Here is a 20,464-nt window from a genome sequence, read left to right on the forward strand (position 1 = left end):
GAAAACGCTTTAAAAGATTGATGTCTTGTTTCTATGTTATGTGTGTGTGTGTGTGTGTGTGTGTGTGTTGCCTGCATGATATATGTATACCATGTGCATGCAGCGCCTGAAGAGGCCAGAGAGGGCATTGGATCTTCTGCATGTGAACTGCCCTGTGGGTGCTAGGAACTGAACCAGGTCCTCTGGAAAAACAGAAAGTGCGCTCTCTCTCTCTCTCTCTCTCTCTCTCTCTCTCTCTCTCTCTCTCTCTCTCTCTCTCTGTCTCTCTCTGGTTTTTCAAGGTAGGGTTTCTCTCTATAACTCTGATCTGTAGATCAGGCTGGCCTCAACTCAGAGACTCAAATGCCTCCGCCTCCCAAGTGCTGGTGTGTTCTACCACTAGTAGGCACCCTTAACCACTGAGCCATCACTGCAGGTCCAATGTTGAAATTTTTAATTAACTTTTTTCTTTTTACAGTGGCTGACAAAAATTACTTAATAATTTTTTAAAAGATTTATTTATTTATTTATTTATTTATTTATTTATTTATACAGTATTCTGCCCATGTGTGTGCCTGCCCACCAGAAGAGGGCACCATATCTCATTATAGATAGTTGTGAGCCACCATATGGTTGCTGGGAATTGAACTCGCAACCTTTGGAAGAACAGACAGTGCTCTTAACCTCTGATCCATCTCTCCAGCCCACTACTTCATAATTTTTATACAAAAAGAAATATCTAAAAACTAATGGCTCAGAGAAGTTAGTATCATAATTGTTAGGCCTAGTAATGGTTACTGGATCTCCTAGTACTGTTGAGATACTTCATTGGGGGTTACTGGGTCTCCTTGTACTGTTGAGATACTCCGTCAGGGTTACTGGATCTCCTCCTCCCGTTGAGATACTCTGTAGTGGGTACTAGATTTCCAAAACTCCTGAAATACTCAGTAGTTTATTTATAGTTATAGATTTGTAGCAAGGTGGGAATTATTCTGGCTAGACACACTCTAATGTGCTTGGTCATAGAACCTGTCACAAATATTATCTCTGAATTACGGTACAGCGCCCCATTAGGTCACTGCTTGGCTGTTGTTGGCATTCAGAGTGCCAGCAGTTGTTTGCAGGTATAGCCTTTGACATTTATGTTCCCATCTGCCTCTTTTGAAAATTATAATTTATCTTAACTTTGTCTAATGCAAAAACAGAAATTAAGAACATGGCTGTACAAGATCTTAACATCATCAAATACTTTGACCAAGACCTCCTTAGTCTCACACTGGGAGATGGGGTAGAAGGTCCTAGGATGCAACATTCCATGAGATGTGAGAATCAAATGTTCTTGAATAGGTGTTTTGTTATTTCATTAAGTTTTACAGTTTCAGCTAGGCCATCTTCCTTTGTGGATGTTCAGGAAAATGGCACAGGTTTATCTGTAGCTGCTATCTCTCTAGCTCACGTTCCAGAGTTTGATCTGAGAACTAAACCTCATTCTGTCCATAGGCTTGTCAGTTTGTTGACATGTGGGTTTCCTAACTAAAACTGTTAGAATTATTATATGAAGACTGTGTTGGTTATAGTGTGTTGGGAGAGGGCTGGGCGATTGTCATAATTTCTGCTGGTAGAGTTTCTGAAAGAAAAATCAAGTCAGCTCCTTTTGTTCAGAAAGAGATTTCATGTTATCTGTGTTTGCAGGCTTTCTGGCTCACATGCTGGAGGAATCCTTGCTGCGGGGGTGTTTTCGTTCTCTCGCCTAACATGGCAGTGGTCCATTGCAGCCGAGGTTTTTAGCTTAAACAATCTGTTTGTAGGGCTGCTCATGGCGCTCACTGTGCGTTTTGAGGAGGCAGCAGCCGCAAAGGAGAGATCAAAGGTAAGCCATTTTGATCAAAGTGAAATCAGTCTTTGTTTCAATTTTTAGACAGAAATGTATTTCTTTTTCACTTGGGCTTAGACCACATTATGTACTGTGATTCCTGCGAGGCTGATCTGGGCAGGTGGAGAGACTGTTCTCAGCCCCTTTGTTAGGATGGAAGCACCGTAGCTCTTGAGCATGGCTCTTTCCCTGCCCAAGAATTCAGACGGGCTTGGAGAATGGGAATCATGAGATGTCCAGTGAGTCCTGAGGGAAGTATACGATTGGTTAATAGACCAGCCTATGTGTGTGTGTGTGTGTGTGTGTGTGTGTGTGTGTGCGCGCGCACGTGTGTGTGTGTGTGTGTGTGTGTGTGTGAGTGTGTGTGTGTGTGTGTGTGTGTGTGTGTGTGTGTTGTGAGGCCAAGTTGTGGATAGACCACCTTAAGGAAAGATCACAGTTATAAATTATTTTTAGCCAGAAGAGCATCAAATGTAAAAATCCAAGTTGCTGAGAGGAGATGGCAACCACAACCATCTGCAGCCTTGTCTTCTAAGCTCTTCACCCCTGCTCCTCAGAAGGTTCCTTCATCTTAGCTCAGGCTTCCTTGCTGTTAGCATACAGAAACAAAAGATGGAATGAGTTATTTGTGGTTCCCATAAATCTCCAGTGCTATTAGAGCATTTTGTTTAAAACAGCCTTTTCTGATTGTGTTAAAGAGAAAAACATGACACAACATACCATGTACCATGTAAAGGGACATAACAGGCTTCCATGGGTTCATCCACAGGGACCATGGTAGCAGGCTTGACTCCAAATACAAAGAAAAAGTAGAAATTTATAGCCAAAGAGCCAGTAGGGAACCAGGGAAACATAAGGATAAAGGGAGATTTGGGTCAAACCAAATTCATAGTATTCTTGGGAGGGAGCAGGCCCTGATGAGATGTGGAACTGTGGAAGGTGGGACGTAAACATGGGGCGCACAGGATCTGTACTGCAATTGGACAGTGGAGAAGAGTTCGCCAGAGCCTAATTGCAGTGTAGTCAAAGAGAGAATCTTACCAACTACAAAACAACTTCATGTTCACTAAAGCCTCCTACAAGATAACCAAGGTTCTAAATAAATTTTTATTTATTTAGTAGGGGAAAATGTCAAGCAGAACTGTTGAACTTCAATGACAGATTTCAGTTACAAAATATACAGTACCCAGTTACTGGTGGTCACTGTAAAGGGCTTCCCAGGAGTCGCTTTCCAGATAGCCTTAAGGTCAAACTGTAGGGTTTTATGAGAATGGGGGAAAATTACCCAAAACAACTGCTGATAAATATTGGTGACGATGATAATGTTGCTGCCAGCGTCTCGAGTCTTGGCTGTAAGTTGGCCTGGCAAGCAGAAGCTTCACAGATATGTTGAAATCTTTGTACTGTTACATTGGAGTTTTAGGTGAAGTTTTGACTTGTTGTTTCTTTCTCTTTCTCAGATAGCAGTCATTGGTGCTTTCTCATGTGGCCTCAGCTTGTGTAACCAGCACACAATAGTACTGTATGTTTTGTGCATAATACCCTGGATTCTCTTCCGACTTCTCAAAGAGAAGGTAGGTTTTATGTATATTATACACACACACACACACACACACACACACACACACACATTTATTTATATACACTGTTTCATAAAGGTTCAGTTTAGCATTTGTGTTATCTGAAAATTTAGGGTTTTCCTGTTTATTTAGTTTTATGGAGAGTGTAAATAACCTTGAGGCCTTAACGATACTGACTTTGAAGAGGATTTACAGAATTCTACAATATTGATTATGCTGGCATCTGGCCGACTTCATCGTTCTCCTCAGGATTCTTGGCAGCACCTCAGTGTGAAGAGGTGGAAGGCCTGAGAACAACAAGAGCACATTCCCTAGCTGGCTCTCTTACGTCCTAAGACCCAGACAGCCAAGCAGCAGTGCTCAGCCCTTCTCTCAAGTGTGCAGCGCTGTCTATGCAGCCTGCTTGCTCAGGTGTTGGAGCCTAACAATAGCAGGAAGCGTCACTGAAGTAAAAAATGAAAGTCCTTGTCCTTGGAGTCCGTATGATTCCTCTTTATAGTTGAAAACTGCTCCTCTCCCTTTTATCTTTCTCTGAAAGAAAACAGTAATGTTCATTAAAATGGCAAAAAGAAGCAATACAAGAGACTTCTTTGTTAGACACTGGGAGAATCAGGCAGGAAAAGACATGTAGTGAGTTAGACTCTGAGAAGAGAAATGTCTTTAATTCTGTCAGAGTTCTTCTAGAAGGTATACTACCCAACTTATAAAGCAGTGCTGGGTAGTCACTTTATTTATTGTTTCTTTGCAGAGAAACTCAGTAATATTCAGTTTTCATTTTATTATTTGTTAATTATACCCAACTACAATCAGAATTGTAATAGAAAATGCGTAAAGCATATAATAAAATTATTATATGAAAATAAGGAAATAATTACACTAAAGCTTTAAATAATTGTATTTACTGTACTTTAACACATCTTGGTAACAAGTCAAAAAAGGGTAATGTGGAGATTATAAAATTCTTATTATGTGATTAAATAAAAAGGAAACAATGGTTGACAAAGAACAACATTTTCTTAGATTTAGTTCTGTGACATCAGTTGTGTAAGTCCTTACATGGGGGATATTAAACAGCTTAACCAGCAGCATATTTTTAGATTGTTATTTACTGATGTTTGGTTCTTTGGTCCAGAGTCTTCTCAGGGTGTTTAACAATGGTTTTATAGAGTATACAGAAAGTTCTTTAAATAATGCTTTCTGATATAAACCCTTGATAATCGATGAAGACATAACTGCATGTGATGGTGTGTATCTGTACTCCCAGCATTCGGGAGGCTGAATCAAAAGGCTTGAGAGTTTAAGACCAATCTAGGCTACACAGAAAGTTTAAGCCAGCTAGGCTTAAATCCCAAAATATATGAATTTAAGTCAAAGAGTTAACATTTGAAAGTGTAATTCAGCAAAGTGTGAAAGTGAGCAGCACACATCCTGAGTCAGTGGGGACCTGGATGGGTCAGTGAGCAACCCTAGCTGCTCTAGGTTCAGACTCTACCTCAGCAGAGGCAGACAGCTCTGTTCTCTGGAAAGTACCTCCTAGCTGACTGGAAGAAGAGCCATTAATTTGTCTAAAGTCAGGGCTCAGAGGTGACAACTACAGAGTCTGGGCTGAGGACCTATAGCCCTGTCCTGCGGCTGGCTCCTGATGTGTGGTTGGCTTTCAATATCAACCTCATTCTTTCATTTCTGTTAAATAGCAGAAGGAAAGTCAAAGGAACCTCTAGAGTAATGTAGGGGTGGTGTGTGTTTCTGCATCTATGCATAGGTATATAAGTGCTTTTACCCTCATGTAATTGTCCCTGCTTAATGCTTATACAAAATGATAATAATATAATAACTGCTTCTTTCCATTCTAAATTCAACTTTATGATGTGCCGCGCCTCCACAAGGTAAACATTCACTCCCTAGACCCACTGCTAAGAACAGCAGCTGCCCGATGTCAGATTAGCCGGCTCTGCGTGCTTTCATGCCGTCACTATCACACATCTCGTTTCCACTGCGGAAATCGCAAATGAGATCAGAGCTCTAATAAACACACTTCATTTTCAATTAAGAATGCTTGTTTGAAAATGCAGAGAGAAGTCGGCTGCTGGTTCTTCTTCTGCCAATTCTGAGTCCTGGTTCTTATATTCATTCTCACAGATGACTTTCTTGCTTTTGTAAGGGGAAAAGTTGGCAGTTTGCAATTATGATGTTTGTAAGAGATCCCTTTTCCTGGATATTAAAGCAAGCAAAGCTTGAATATTTCTACAATACCAGAATCCACATTGTTATGACTTAATCTTTGTCATTGTTTTCCTATTATTTTGTTTTAGAAATGTGCAGGTGGGAAATTCTTCCAAGTAGAGCAGATGAAGCAGCATGGCTACTCGTAACAGCAAACTCCCTTGGGAGAGAAGCGTGGGCGCTCTGGGCATCTATAACAGCTAGCTTTGTTTACACCCAACTCTTCCACGAAATACCCACAGCTGCTGGAAGGCATCCGTGTATAACTGTCCTGGAGTATACAGCTAAAGCCACTTCTGAGGATGGCGATGAAATAGTGTTAGGGGCCAGATAACAGGCACTCACTTCTGAGGGGGTCACCTCAGTGTGTGGTGCTGCGTGTCAGGACATGGCTTAAATGTAAAGGATGCAGGACACCTGATACTCACACAGCTTTGCTAGTGTTTGCTTCACTCAGGTTTTACCAGTAACAGGAGTCCAGGCTGGTACAATTTTCTAGTAATCTGCAGTAATCAGAAGGTTTAACATAGTATTCTGTGGTGACTTAACGTAGACTGAGGGATCAGCTTTAAGCAAACACAGTTGATGTTTCCCTTGCTATGTTTTGGAAGTTCCAGGATATCTCCCACTGTGTGTCCCCTGCAGGAACTCACCCTTAGCTCTCTGTTGAAGCTGACTCTGGCTTTCTCTGCGGGCCTGCTGCCCTATGTCTACCTGCCTGTCTCATCCTATCTCAATCGCGCCCGCTGGACCTGGGGAGACCAGACGACACTGCAAGGTTTTCTGACACATTTTCTCAGGGAAGAGTATGGAACATTCAGCCTGGTAAACTTACATTTAAAGCCTTGCCAAGGGAGGAAACAAGTGTCCAGTCTGGACCTTGCCTGAAGGGCAGCAGGCAGGGTTGATGTTTTAGTCACTTGTGAAGCTGATTAGTGCCTTGGAATGTGGCTTTCCACCTGTACTATCTGTTGTAACAAGAATACCCCACCCCCACACTCACACATACTTTTTTTTTTTTTTTTTTTTTAATCTTATGAGTCGGTATCTTGCTACATAGCATAGGCTTGCTTCCATCTTAAAATCTTTATGCCTCCATTTCCTGGGTGCTGAAATTATAAATGTGTACCCACACTGGGCTTAACATTTCCTTCTCATTTATTTTTCAATTTTTAAAAAATTGATTTTTTTTTTTTTTTTTTTTTTGATGCATGGGTGTGTTGGCTGTATGTATGTTTATGCAGCTGTGTGTGCACTGCCCATGGAGACCAGAAGAGGATGTTGGATCCCCGAGAACCAGAGTGGGTAGACAGTTGTGAACCACCATGTGGGTGCTGGAAATCAAATGTAGGTACTCTCTTAAGCACTGAGCCATTTTCTTTAGTCCTAGGTTTTCCTGTTTAGAAAATATTCTTGATGAATACTATTGGTATTACTGTTTGTTTTTAGATGGAGAAGCTGTCATCCAGGGCTTTAGAAAGTGAAGCTCACTAAATTAAAGATGGCATACTTAGGAAATTCAGCAGGCCTTGCTTCCCCTCAGACATGGTGGGGGTGGGGTGGAAAGTAAATGTAATTTCAATAAAGGATGAAAGAAAGGGAAAGTGGAAGATAGATTATTTTAATACAGACAGTGGTGTTAGAATTTTCTCATTGTCTTGTATTCTGTTGTGCTTAAGAAAATAAACTTCAGAAGAATCCATAATGTGTGATATCACTGACATACCAAACCTCTCAAAAACTGGCATTATTGTTTAAGGCTGCCTGCAAGAGTAATGAAGCTTTCTGAAAGGTGGAAGAGAGCCAGGCATGATGATGCTCAAGGCTGAGGCAGAAGGGTCACAAGTTCTAGGCCAGCTGTCTATAGTGAGACTGAATGAATGAATAAACAAGTAAAGGCATAAATGAGGTAGGGACAGTTAGGGAAGGAGGGGCCCGCCAGAGCCTGTGGGATACCTGGCGGCACTGGTGAGGCTTCATGTATTCCCCCTTTTTGTTTCTGTACTTGTAAAAACAAGATCTCCCCGTAGAGCCCAGGCTGGCCTAGAACTCATGTCCTCCTGCCTCGGCCTTCCAGTGTGGGCTAAAAGCCTGCGCGACCATATCCAGGTAGGCTTCTTTTCCTGGACGGCTAATCTGAAGATTTTTTTTTAAATTCTGTATCCTTTAAGAACAGTGTGTCTGTGTGTGTGTCTGTGTGTGTACACATAAACGTCTTATCTAGGATATATTTCATTATAAAAGACACTAATAAAGGAATAATTGTTAATTACTATTTGATGTAGAAAATTTAATTCTTTAAATTTATACTCTTGTTTACTTAATACTGATTTAGTCTTAAAAATGTAGATTGAAGCCGGCAAGATGGCCTAGCAGGTGAGGGTGCTTGCTACCAATCTTGTTGATCTGAGTTCAAGCCGTGAACCTTAATGGTGGAAAAAGATAACTGACTCCTGCAGGTTGTCCTCTGACTTCCACATGTAGGCTGTGGTGTCATGCATGTGCACATATGCACGATAAATATATGCAAAAATATGTTTTGTTTTCCCTGAGACAGGCTTTCTCTGTGTAGCCCTGGCTGTCTAGTACTCACTCTGTGGACCAGGCTGCCTTGAACTCACAGAGATCCGCCTGCCTCTGCCTCCTGAGTGCCACCACTACCCCACCAAAGATGTTTTTTCCAATAGTAAACATTTGAATTCAGGCCTTCTGGTTGCTTCAGGTTGATTTTTTAAGACTTGTATCATCCACACATTGCTGAGAAATGCAAGCTATCAGATTATTGTGAACTCTCACTTAAGCCTGCAGAACACAGAAAGGCCACAGCAGGCTTGTAAGAGTGGAGTCACGCCGTCTGGAACAGTTTCCTTGTAGGTGCCCATGCTTAGTTCTCACTGGTTCTGAAATTTAGTAAAGCTTCAAAGAGTAAGGGATATGTTGGGTTATATATCTAAAATATGGGGCTCTTAAGTCAAGGTCATCGAAAACTGACTCACCTCACAGAGCTTCAGTCTTGTGCAAATAAACTTTCCTGTGTTTAGGCCAAATCTGAAACAGGATCGAACATGTCTACAGTACTGCTGTGAGTATGATTTCAAAACAATCTTAAGTGAATTTTTTACTAGCTATTTCAAATTATTTTGTGAGATTTCTTATTAGTTCCTTTTTTATTAAGAAGCATGTCTGAGAAGTAGTTTTCACCTCCACAATTAATAGCTGCTTATGCACACTGTATTGCCAAGTACTACAGCTTTCCACTAAGAGGAAGCCTGATGCGAGCAGCAGACACAGCAGCGAGGCTGGTGGGAGACTGGCAGTGCCTAAAACCTCACATGTTTCACCTGCGTGTAAAAATGCCCATATGGCGTTGCTCTGAAAATGACTTGTTCTTCCCTGTGGCTTTCCCATTCTCTGTCTCTTAGGGACATTGTGGAGCGTTGTGTTCATCACGATTTGAACAATTTTCTTGTTATTTGGGTTTGAATTCTGCTCATTTAACCCTTAAGAACTAAGTATATGCACTGTCTCTTATGACTCCCTTTTTGGCTGTCGAAAGCTTTATTTTTGACTTTCGCATTTTTAACACCCAACCTTATTAGAGCCAGCTTAAGCAAATATATCTCATATGTATTAACTAATGGTTTTCTTTGAAGAGTGGATTAATGTTTGCTTTAAAACCTACAGAGATTAAGGCACTTGAAACTATCCATGTCAACTTTAAAAACTATCAATACCAATTACAATTCTTCAAATGTAAATTTTAGAATAAAAATAAGTTTTTATAATATTAAAGTGATCTCTTAATTTCTTGTTTGGAAAGAAAGATCTACCCACCTACCTAACTACTTACCTTTATCTGTCTGTCCGTCTGTTTGTCTATCTTCCATCTCTTATCTGTCTGTCTGTCTTAGACAAAGCCTAGCTTTGTAACCCAAGCTTGCCTGAAATAAGCAATCCTGCTGCCTCAATTAGAATTATGTACCTGTGCCCCAAAGAACAGATCCCTTCCTCTAGTTTTTGCAGTTAGGGTCTTAGTGTATAGCCCAGGCTGGCTCTGTCCTCACAATCCTCCTGTCTCAGCCTCCAAAGTGCTAGTGTACCACTATATTTGGTATTCTTCCTTTGTTTTTAAACCTTTTCCCCATATTCTGAAATAGGATACATAATCGTAGAAAAGTTTGAAATACAAGTAAGCAAAAATAAAAGTTAAAATGACCTGTAATTTCAGCATGCAGAGGTAACCGCTGTTACTAATTTGTTAATATTGTGTCTGTATTTTTGCATTCTTTTATAGTTTGTTTTTAAACTGGATTAATAAAATACATACAATTTTGGTAGTTTGTTTTCACTTTATAGCAGATCTTGAAAATATTTCTCTGCCATAGTTATTTTTCTCACAACTGACTTATAATATTTCCTTTTATTTTTAACTCAGACTTTTCCAGTACTTCTTTCTTTTCTGTTATGGAGAAGGTAGAGAAGGTGGAAGAAGCTGGTTTCCTTTGTAGGCAGCTGGCTTTATCAGTTAGGTCCCATGTAGACATACTGCTTCTCTTTTCTGCCTTCCCAAGACCACTGCTGTATTTTACCTCAGCAAGTCCCGCATGAGCTCCAAAGAATTCTCAAGAGTAACCTAGACCATACATCCAGCATATATATGTTGCACATAAAAGTCATCCATTGGGGGACTTGCATTAGCTAGGAGCTGCTAGGCATCAAATGCACTCCCACCCATGCCATGCCCCAGCCATCATGCAGGTTGGAGAGAGACATAACCCTCGCACTGAGTAAAATCACTTCTGGACTTAAGTTGTTTCAGGTGGGTGGGCTGTTGAAAAAGCAGATGCATAATTAACTTCCATGAAAGCCTTCAGAATGATGAAACGTAATCATCTACACTTCTTTAGTCAAGCAAATTAAATTCTTTCCCCACACATATCTCTAAATTGCAATCCTGTATCAGGAAATTACTGAATCTAACCTTAGGCAGTGGACATCTTTTAGAGTTTACATTTAAGCAACTGATCTCTAAGAATTAATTCTGAGACTGACTTCATTCCTTTTGAAGAAATGGACCTCACACCAGAATCAATTTCTCAATATTTGTAAATGAGTGAGAGTAGCTTCTCATATGGATGTGTCTCCATTAGTAAAATGCTCATTGTATGGCTCCTGTAATTATGGCATCACATTTTCTCCAGGAAAATTGCCAGTAGGGAGAATGAATTTTCCATAGTGTGTAGACTTACTGCTTTTTATAGAAATTAGGCAGTGTGGCAGTTTTAGGACTCAGCACTTGAAAATGCTTGTTAGCTAACGGAAGAATTTAGCTCAATTATACAAAATAAATGGACACATTTCTCTGAGATTGATTACACATTTTCCCAAATGATGTGGAAAACAAGGAAGCTGCCTAAAGAAAAGAACCCCAGGGAGGATGGCAGAGCCCTGCTCTTGGCCCCTTTCCCCTTCCTAACTGGATCTTCAGAAAACAGCTTAGATTAATTTTTATTTCAGCTACTAAATCACCAATGACAACAGAAACTGCCTAAGGTTCCTTTCAAGGTAACTTTTCCTCTATGCTATTAGTAAGGTCTTATACAGCCAGTCCTAACGTATATGTACCAAGAACCAAATACTAGAAGCAGAAAATCTTAGAGTGGTTTGGCTCTTTCAGTGATACTTGTTACCCCTCTTCAAAATTGGAAAGAAGAAAAAATAATTTTGAAATAGGACCGTAGTCCTTAGAGCAGATCAGTGTATAACTGAATGTTTTGTTGGTAAACTATTGTATTTGAAATTCACTGGATTTCTTTTATGCCAGCAATAAAGTACTTTGTTTTTGTTGTTTAGTTCACAAATAATAAATATGAAGACCGAACTTTCATTCAACACTCAAGCTCTGGCAGTTTGGGCAAATATATGTTTAAGTAGAAAGTAAGTAACGCCCCCTTTGCTGCTGTGTTTCCTATGTTCTCATGTTGAATCTCTGTTTTATGTGTCACTGTAGAGTGCTGCCAGCATTATCTTAAATTTAGAATAAATGACTCCTGATCATTTCTATTAAGGCAATATATATATACAGTTTCTTGATGTCTTATTTTGTCTTATGATTACAAATAAGTGACTTTGAAAGATTTGATCGCCGGGCGTGGTGGCACATGCCTTTAATCCCAGCACTCTGGAGGCAGAGGCAGGCGGATCACTGTGAGTTCGAGGCCAGCCTGGTCTACAAAGCAAGTCTAGGACAGCCAAGGCTACACAGAGAAACCCTGTCTCGAAAAAACAAAAACAAAAACAAAAAAAAAAAAAAAAAAAAAAAAGAAAAGAAAAAGAAAAAGATTTGATCATCTCAAGCCTTGGATTTGATCCATTACTCTGCCCACAGCTGATTATTGTTGTTGGCTTACAAAAAAAGCCTACAACTGTATAATTCTTCTGGTATGTTTTTTGTTTGTTTGTTTTAAGAAAAAGCCTTCTTTTCAGGCATGGTGGTGCATCCCTGTAGCCTAGCATGTAGGTTAAGGCATAACACTGTGAGTTTGAGCCCAGCTTATATAATAAAGCCCTGTTTATTTTTTATTCATTTGCTTTCTATTCTGTCACATATATTTATTTGTAAGTACCTATATCTATAGTTCAATTTGCTTAATACTTAGCATTATAAAATATGTTAACATTTTTCCATACTAGACAAAAACAAAAACAAACACACCCCCTTAGGTTGATTAAATGTCTACATAATATACCTACCCTGTAAGTGTAGAGAAGTTAATTTATGGACCATCTGTGGTGCTGTGGATTGAACTCAGGGCCTTGGGCATGCATAGCAAGTGTTCCACCACTGAGCTGGGCTGCATTTGCAGATGTACTGAGCTCGAAGCTCATTGAATTGCTTCCACTTTCCTACTATTATAAGCGGCACTAAAGCACTCGGGGATTGGTGTTTATTTGCATTTCTGTTATTACTCAAAAACAGTTATCTGAATGCCAGATCACTGAGTCAGCAATTGCGTTGATAGTGACAGAGACTCCCAAACTCCCTCTTCACAAGGATTGCACTAGTGCACTCTGTCATATCACTGCTGGACTTCTACCTTGGAACTTGCCATTTTAAACCTTTGTTTTTGAGCATAAAAGCGTGTTTGTATTTACACGGGCTTGATGACTTCTCATGTTTGATAGGACTGCTGGCATTGCATTTTCTGTGAATTCCTATCTGTTTATGCACCATTGCAGGTTAACTCAGCTGCAGTGTGTAATTGTGTTTGCTACTGTTCTGGGGCATCAACTATTTATGCAAATGGGTAATTTTGGGCACATTTTGGTTTTTGTAGGGATAAGCGGAAGTCTTCATTGATATGGCTTTTCACTGGAATGCTTTGCATTTATTCGTTATTCTTTGCTTGGAGAGCAAATTTAGATATTTCCAAGCCACTTTTCATGGGTGTGGTAAGTTTTACTTCAATATATCTTGTAAACAGTAAATTTCTGGAGATTGTACAAATTTTTCTTTCATGAACCTTGTTAAAGGAGAAACTATTTCAGAAGTAGTAAATATTTCTATATACTATTGCTATTAATAGTAAATAGTATGTAATATATATATTACACACACACACACAATCTCAACAGTAAAGAGGCTGCAACAAGAGGATAAGGGGACCAATCCAGCCTTTGTTACATAGTGAGTTCGAGGACACCCTGAGATCCACGTGAGATCCTGTCTCACACAAACCAGCAAGCAAACAAATGTAGAGTTTAGTTAAATTAAAAAAAAAAAAAAAACAGCCCAGGATAGGCTAGATAATTTTGTGTATGCATTCTTGCAAATGTAGCAACTGCATTTGCCTGGAATTCTTTTAGAGTAGCAAGTGAAATACGAGTTGAAGGGTAGGGAACGGCGCTCCTATCATGTCTTCTTATGTTACCTTTCTCAAGCTGCACAAACAAAGGTGGTGCTTCGGTTTTTCCTGGCAGCCATCTCTGAGATTGAGATAAGCGGTTTTGTTTGTGTTTTATGTTGTTTGAAGCCCATTCTTTCTACACTGAACTCACCATCTTCCTGCCTCAGTTTCCTGACTGCTAGGAGTAGAATCATGAGCCACCACCCCTGCTTCTATTAGTTCTCACACTAGGGACTGAGGTGTAAAGTAAAGCGGAGCCCAGCTGGTCTCTGTCCATCCTTTGTGAAACCTAATAGATGATGCTCTGCTTGGCCCTCTAAGCTCTGGACCAGATGAGGAAGAAGATAAGTTTACTCTGAGCTGGTGGGCGATCACCTTTAGTACTGGGGATGCTGAGATTGGAGAGTGTAACCTCTTCCTGAGAGCAGGACATCAAGGAGTGAGTGGGTAGGGAAAGGAGGAAGCATTTCTCCCCAGGGTAAAGCCAAGTCGTTTCTTTATCTCCTTCACCTACATATTGCTGGAGTGGAGATGAAGCATGTGGTTGTGAGGGGAATGTGTGGGCACAAGCCAAATTAGGAAGTAGGAAAAGTGGAAAATAAAATGACCTAGGACTGGGCTGGAGAAGTGAATTAGCAAAGCCTAATGATAGCAGGTATAAGAGCTAAGTGTATAGCCAGGCGTGGTGGTGCACGCCTTTAATACCAGCACTCAGGAGGCAGAGGCAGGCAGATCTCTGTGAGTTCGAGGTCAGCCTGGTCTACAAAGCGAGTCTAGGACAGCCAAACTACACAGAGAAACCCTGTCTCAACACACACACACACACACATACACACACAGAGCTAAGTGTATGTGATAAACATTTTCTCAAATGTGTAAGTTCCAATGGATCACATAAACCTGCCAGCTGAACACACTGTTTGCATGTCTCTTCACAGGTCGAACGATTCTGGATGCAGAGCAATGCAGTGGTGGCAGTCCTCGCTGGCCTCGGTTTGGCCACACTTGTATCTGAGACTAACCGAGTGCTGAAGTGCTATGGCATTCGCAATCTGGAGTGGCTGTCAGCAACTGTTTTTGTTGCTTATCAAATATACTCAAATTACAGGTAACAACATACAGTTATCTTCCTGAAAAGTGGTACTTACACTAGAGACACTGGGCCATGTAGATCCTAGGACTGTTTGTTTTTTCCTTCTGAATTCTAAGACCAGCCATGTCAACATAGAAAGGGCATTCATTGAGAGGTCTACATTCAGGGACAGCCTGGTCTATATAGAGAGTTCCAGGACAGCCAACACTATATAGTAAGACCCTGTCTCAAAATAAATAAAGTAATATATAGATTAATTAATTTAAATAAATTCTTTAGGGTAGCATACAAGCAATGGGCTTTGTTTAGCATCTTGGTACCATACGCATTGCACTTGGTTCTCACGCCCTCTTTCCTTGCTGCTTTCCCTGTGCTCACCCACCCATTGAGGTAGGTCTGCTTTCCATTGATTGCCCTGTGCTCACCCGTTGAGGTAGCTCTCCTTTCTGTTGCCCTCCCTATTTTTGCCTTCTTTAAGAACTCCTCCTCCCCTCTCATGGCCCCTTTCTAGTTTTTTGATTTACAAACCTATACACACATATACATACATACATCTTTTCATACATATGCATGTACACATATACACATACACACATGCATGTATGTACAAGTGTACGTAACCTGCTGTACATACACACACACACACATTTACACATACATACGCATATGCATAATCACATAATTTTAAATCTAGGATCCACTTATGATGGAAAACTGCAGTATTTATCTTTCTGAATGTGGCTATTTAGTTTATCGTAGTGGTTCACAGTTACATCCATTCTCTTGCAAATGTCATGATTTGAGTTCCTTTGCTGTATAAAATCGCAGTGTGTGTGCCATAGTTTGATTATCCACCTACCTGTTGATGGATTATGCTCCTTCCATTTCCTGACTAGTGTGCATAGTGCAGCTATAAACACAGACATGTAAACATGCCTGTTGTGATCATGTAGAGTCCTGTAGTGACACACTAAGAGCGATATAGCTGAGTAATATAGTATTCAGTTTATAGTAATAAACTACATAAGTTTACTTTCTAAGCATGAGTAGAGATTCCTCATTCCTTGCATCCTTGACATTTGTTGTTTGTTTTCTTAGTGACAGCAACTCTGACTGGAGTGAAACAGACTGTCTAAGCCAATGGTTCTCAAACTGTGGGTCACAACTGCTTTGAGGAATCAAATGACCTTTCACCAGGTCACCTAAGACTATTGGAAAACATAAATATTTATATTACTATTCATAACAGTAGCAAAATTATAGTTATGAAGTAGCAGCAAAAAATAATTTTATGGTTGCGTCACCACAACATAAACTATAATAAAGGGGCTGAGCTGCTTTAATTTTGCACTTCCCTCTTGGTTAAAGATGATAGACACTTTTTCAACTATTTATTGGCCATTCGTATTTCTTCTGTTGAAAACTGTGTACTCAATTTATACAAGCCTATTTATTGATTGCAGTTCTTTGTACACAGTATCTTGTGTATTGATCCCCAGTCTGATGTATAGCTTGGCCAACATTGTTTTTCAGTTCTCTACTCTGATTGTTTCCTTTGCTGTGCAGAAGATGCTTAGTTTCATGAAATCTTACTTGTCACCTCTTGGGATTATTTCCTGTGCTAGTGGATCTTGTGAAAATCTTCGCCTACGCCTGTATTGTGAAGTACCATACTTGCGTATCCCTCTAGCAGTTTCAAAGCCTGAAGTCCTATACAAAGGGCTTTGATACATTTTTAATTGTTTCTTTGGGGGTGGGGTAAGAATATGGATCTAGTTTCATTCTTCTAATACAGAAATCTAGTTTTTCCAGCATCATTTGTTAAGCAAGCTATCCTTTTTTCAAGTTTGTTTTTGATAGCCTTGTCAAATTTTGGTAGCTATAACAATGTGGATTCATTTCTGCATATTCTTTTTATCCTACTGGTCTACTGGTCTATTTTGTTCCAATACCATGATTTGTTTTGACTATGGCTCCAGTATTGTGCTAGCTCCAGCATTGTTCTTTCTGCTTAAAATTGCTTTGGTTATTCAGAGCCCTTTGTGCTTCTATGTGCATTTTAGGACTTTTTTCTAACTTTGTAGAGAAAGTCATTAGAGTTTTGATATGGATTATGCAGAATCAGTTGATCGTTTCAGATACTAGAGCCATTTTCATTACATTAACTCTGCCTAATCATGAGCATAGGAAATCTTTCCATCTTCTAGAATCTCCTTCAAGTTTTTTGGTGTCTTTACACTTTTACTAAAGAGGTCTTTTACTTCCTTGATTAGGTTTATTCCTAGAAGTTTTTAAAATTATTGTGAATGGGATTTTTTTCCTTATTTTTTTCTAGAAAGTTCATTATTGGCATATACAAAACTGAGAGTATATGTAGTGGATGTAAACATGTTTTTGTTTTGACCTCAAGTATGAAATGTGAAATAGGCTTGTGTGAGGGTGTGCAGCATTTGTCTACTGCAAACAGACTTGTGAGAGAACAGGCGATGTTTGTTCACTAGAAGAGGAAGCCTCCAAGTGGGGGGCATGGTCTTTGCCAGCTGGAAAACATCCTAGTATGAACTCCAAAAGGAAATAAAAATGAGCCCCAAACCAGAGGCTTGGCTTTTGCATCACTTCACATGGTTTGGCTGTTCATTTCTCCACCTGAAGATGCTCCTAAAGAGAAATACTCCAGAGAACACTTAAAGGTTTTGGGTTCTGGCTGTTGTGGTTGCTGAATTTCTGGCTTGTTGTTGAGTGGGTCTTCTGGAATCCTGATGACAAAGAGTGGAATCGTCCCAAGGAACTGTGTCTACAAGGTCTACTTCTCCTGTCCTTATTAACCTTCTTTCCTTCCTGTCTATGGTAGGTGGCTTGGAAAGAGGTAGAGGCATTAAAGAACCCCATATAAAGTAGGTTTAAAAAAGCAAAGCCTATAAGTATTTATATTTGATTTTGTATTCTGATACTTTACTGAAAGTGTTTATCAGGTCTAAGAATTTTCTGATAGAGTCTTTAGGGTCTTTTAAATACAGGATCATGTTGTCTGCAAATAGAGATAAATTGACTTCTTTTTGACATCTATTTGCTCTTGTAGGTTGTAGAGGAAGGTCTCTCAAATTTTCCCCACTTAATATAATATTGCCTATAGGCTTGTTATATATAGCCTTTAGTATGTTGAGATATGTTCCTCCTATTCGTGTGTGTTTGTTTGTTTGTTTGTTTGTTTATTGGAAACAGAATTTTTATGTTTAGCCTTGACTGTCCTGGCCTCACTTTGTAGACCAGGTTGCCCTCAAACTCACAGAGATCCGCCTGCCTCTGCCTTCTCGAGTGTTGGGACTACAGGTATATGCCACTGCACCCAGCTTGTTCCTTCTATTCTTAATGACTTCATGACTTTTATTATGGAAGAATATTGAACATTGATGAAGACTTTTTGTGTATCAATTAAGATGATCATACAATTTCTGTCTCTACGTCTTTATATACTAAGTTATACTTACTGATTTGTGTATCTTAATACAGTCTTAACATCTCTAGGGCTAAAACTACTCAGCCATTATACATGATTTTCTTAATGTGCTCTTGAATTCAATTTCTAAGAATTTAAAATATTTATTTTTATTTAAAATTATGTATATGTGGGGGATATATGCATGTGAGTGCAATGACCCACAGATACCAGAGGCATTGGATCACTCTGGAGCTAGAGTCATAGAGGTTTGTGAGCCACCCAGTGCAGGTGCTATCCTCTCAAAAATCAGTGTGTGCTCTTTTCTATAAGCCAGTTCATGGAACGTTGGTTGTTAAAGGTTTGGTAGACTATCCCCAGTGAATTGTGAAAACGTGTGGACAGTACTGTTCTTGATAGTAGGATTTGTATTACTGTTTCAATCTCAGGAGTTTTTAAGGCCCTATTTAAGTTTATATCCTCTTGATTTAATTTTGGCAAGCCATATGTGTCATGGAATGTCTATTTCTTCTAGATTTTTCTAATTTTTAAAAAGCTTTCAAAGTACTCCCTCATAATTCTCTGGATTTAGTTGGGATCATGGTAATCTTTCCTTTTCAGTTCAAATTATACTAACTTAAGTCGGTCAGTCTCTCTACTGTCCCCACCCCACACCCATTTTTGCTAGGTTTGCCTATCTTTATATAAAGGCTCTGATAACTGTGCTTTCATTTTTTTTTTTTTTTTTTAATTTGATTCCAGGAACTTTTTCATTTTTACCATGATTTCTTGAATGGCTCACTCACTATTCATCCAAGAGTGTAATGTTCAGTCTCCACATATTTGTGTCGTCTATAATTTTCCTTGTTATGGATTTTTAGTTTTATTATACTATGATCTGATAGATATCAGAGGGGTTTTGGTATTTTGTATTAGTATTTGTATTAGTGTTTGTAGTTGATCTTATGGCCTAGAATGTGACCTATTCTGGAGAAGGTTCCATGAGTTGCTGAAATGAGTATGTATTCTGACTTTTTTGCATATAAATCTATTAAGTCCATTTTATCTGTGGTGTAGTATACCTGTGACATTGCTTTGCTTGTTTTTTGCCTGGGTGTTTTTAGTGATAGTAGTGCAACATTGAAATCATCTCCACTCATTGTCTCAGGATTGTTGTGCCCATCAATGCTTGATTTTGAAATTGAGACTTTCCCCCAACATATGATGCATATGTATTTACAGCTGTTTCATCTTGATGAATTGCTCTCTTTATTAATAATCAGTCGCCTTCCTTATCTCTTCTGACTAGTTTGAGTTTGGACTCCATTTTATTAAACATCCAGAGTTATGCTAGCCTTTTCTTTCTTTCTTTTTCTTTTTCTTTTCCTTCCATTTACTTCCATCCCCTGGATCTGTCTGTGAGTATCTTTACCAGCGTGTCTTTCTCTCTCCACTGTGTATTGTATCTAAATATCTTCTTCTTTGCCTGTTTGGCAGTCAGGAAGTTTGTGCTTGCCTTGAAATTTTATTTCTCTGTCAATTTTATTTATTTGGTTGGTGTTTTTGGTTTTGGTTTTGGTTTTGGTTTTGGTTTTTGTCTCATACAGGGTTTCTCTCTATAGCCCTGTCTGCCCTGTCCCATATTAACTAAGACTATTTTAAAATATAACAAGTGTCTGTTTCTTAATTGATTGCTAGCTGGGCACACTGATAATACAGATAATACAGGAAAATTAAAAACAATAAGTGGCGCCCAACATGGGGTACCACGTGTTGGCTCTTTTTCTTAACAATTAGACTTTATTATACAACCCAACTATCCTATACAGGTGGCGGGAAGGATTAAAGGGAAACAAGAATAAACCTTCTGGCTTTCAGTTCCACGGGAGGAATCCCTAAGTGTCTCCAGGCCTGCACCCTCCAAACCTGTAGCCTTCTCCTCTTCGTTGCTTCTCTCTTGAGGGCCTGCAATCCAGTCTCTCCTCCGGCTTCCTCCTCTCAATCGATGTTTGATTAAAAACACAATAGCCTGGCTGGAGCCCCCGGTCTGTTTCCTGCTTTCTGGACCTAGGATGTGTCCTCTCAGTCTGTCACAATGTCAGTCTCAGTGGGGTGTTCATGGTGTTTCCAAGGGGCAAAGCCTGGGGCAAAACCCACCATCCTTCCACACTGGCTGGCCTTGAATTCATAGATGTGCCTGCCTCGGCCTCCCAGTGCTGGGATTAAAGGCGTGTGCCACCATACTTCGCTTTCTCCATCAATTCTAAAAGCCACCTTTTCTGTATCTATCAGTCTCACTTGGCAGTTACTTACTTTAGGAACTTGAAAGATACCATTCCATGCTTTTCTGGCTTTGAGGGTTGTTGATGAAAG

General features: G+C 39.7%; 1 protein-coding gene across 1 annotated transcript in view; it reads left to right on the plus strand.

The window, feature by feature from the left end:
- Tmem260 (transmembrane protein 260) overlaps positions 1–20,464 on the plus strand; it is a 61,387-nt gene that overhangs the window by 21,959 nt on the left and 18,964 nt on the right. Inside the window, 7 exon segments of the mRNA XM_051142968.1 lie at positions 1,672–1,849; positions 3,313–3,426; positions 6,301–6,480; positions 8,697–8,737; positions 11,509–11,592; positions 12,993–13,107; positions 14,501–14,670. Of these exon segments, the coding sequence (XP_050998925.1) occupies positions 1,672–1,849; positions 3,313–3,426; positions 6,301–6,480; positions 8,697–8,737; positions 11,509–11,592; positions 12,993–13,107; positions 14,501–14,670 (882 nt within the window).

This window comes from Acomys russatus, chromosome 3 (assembly GCF_903995435.1).
Source record: "Acomys russatus chromosome 3, mAcoRus1.1, whole genome shotgun sequence".
Classification (NCBI taxonomy): domain Eukaryota; kingdom Metazoa; phylum Chordata; class Mammalia; order Rodentia; family Muridae; genus Acomys; species Acomys russatus.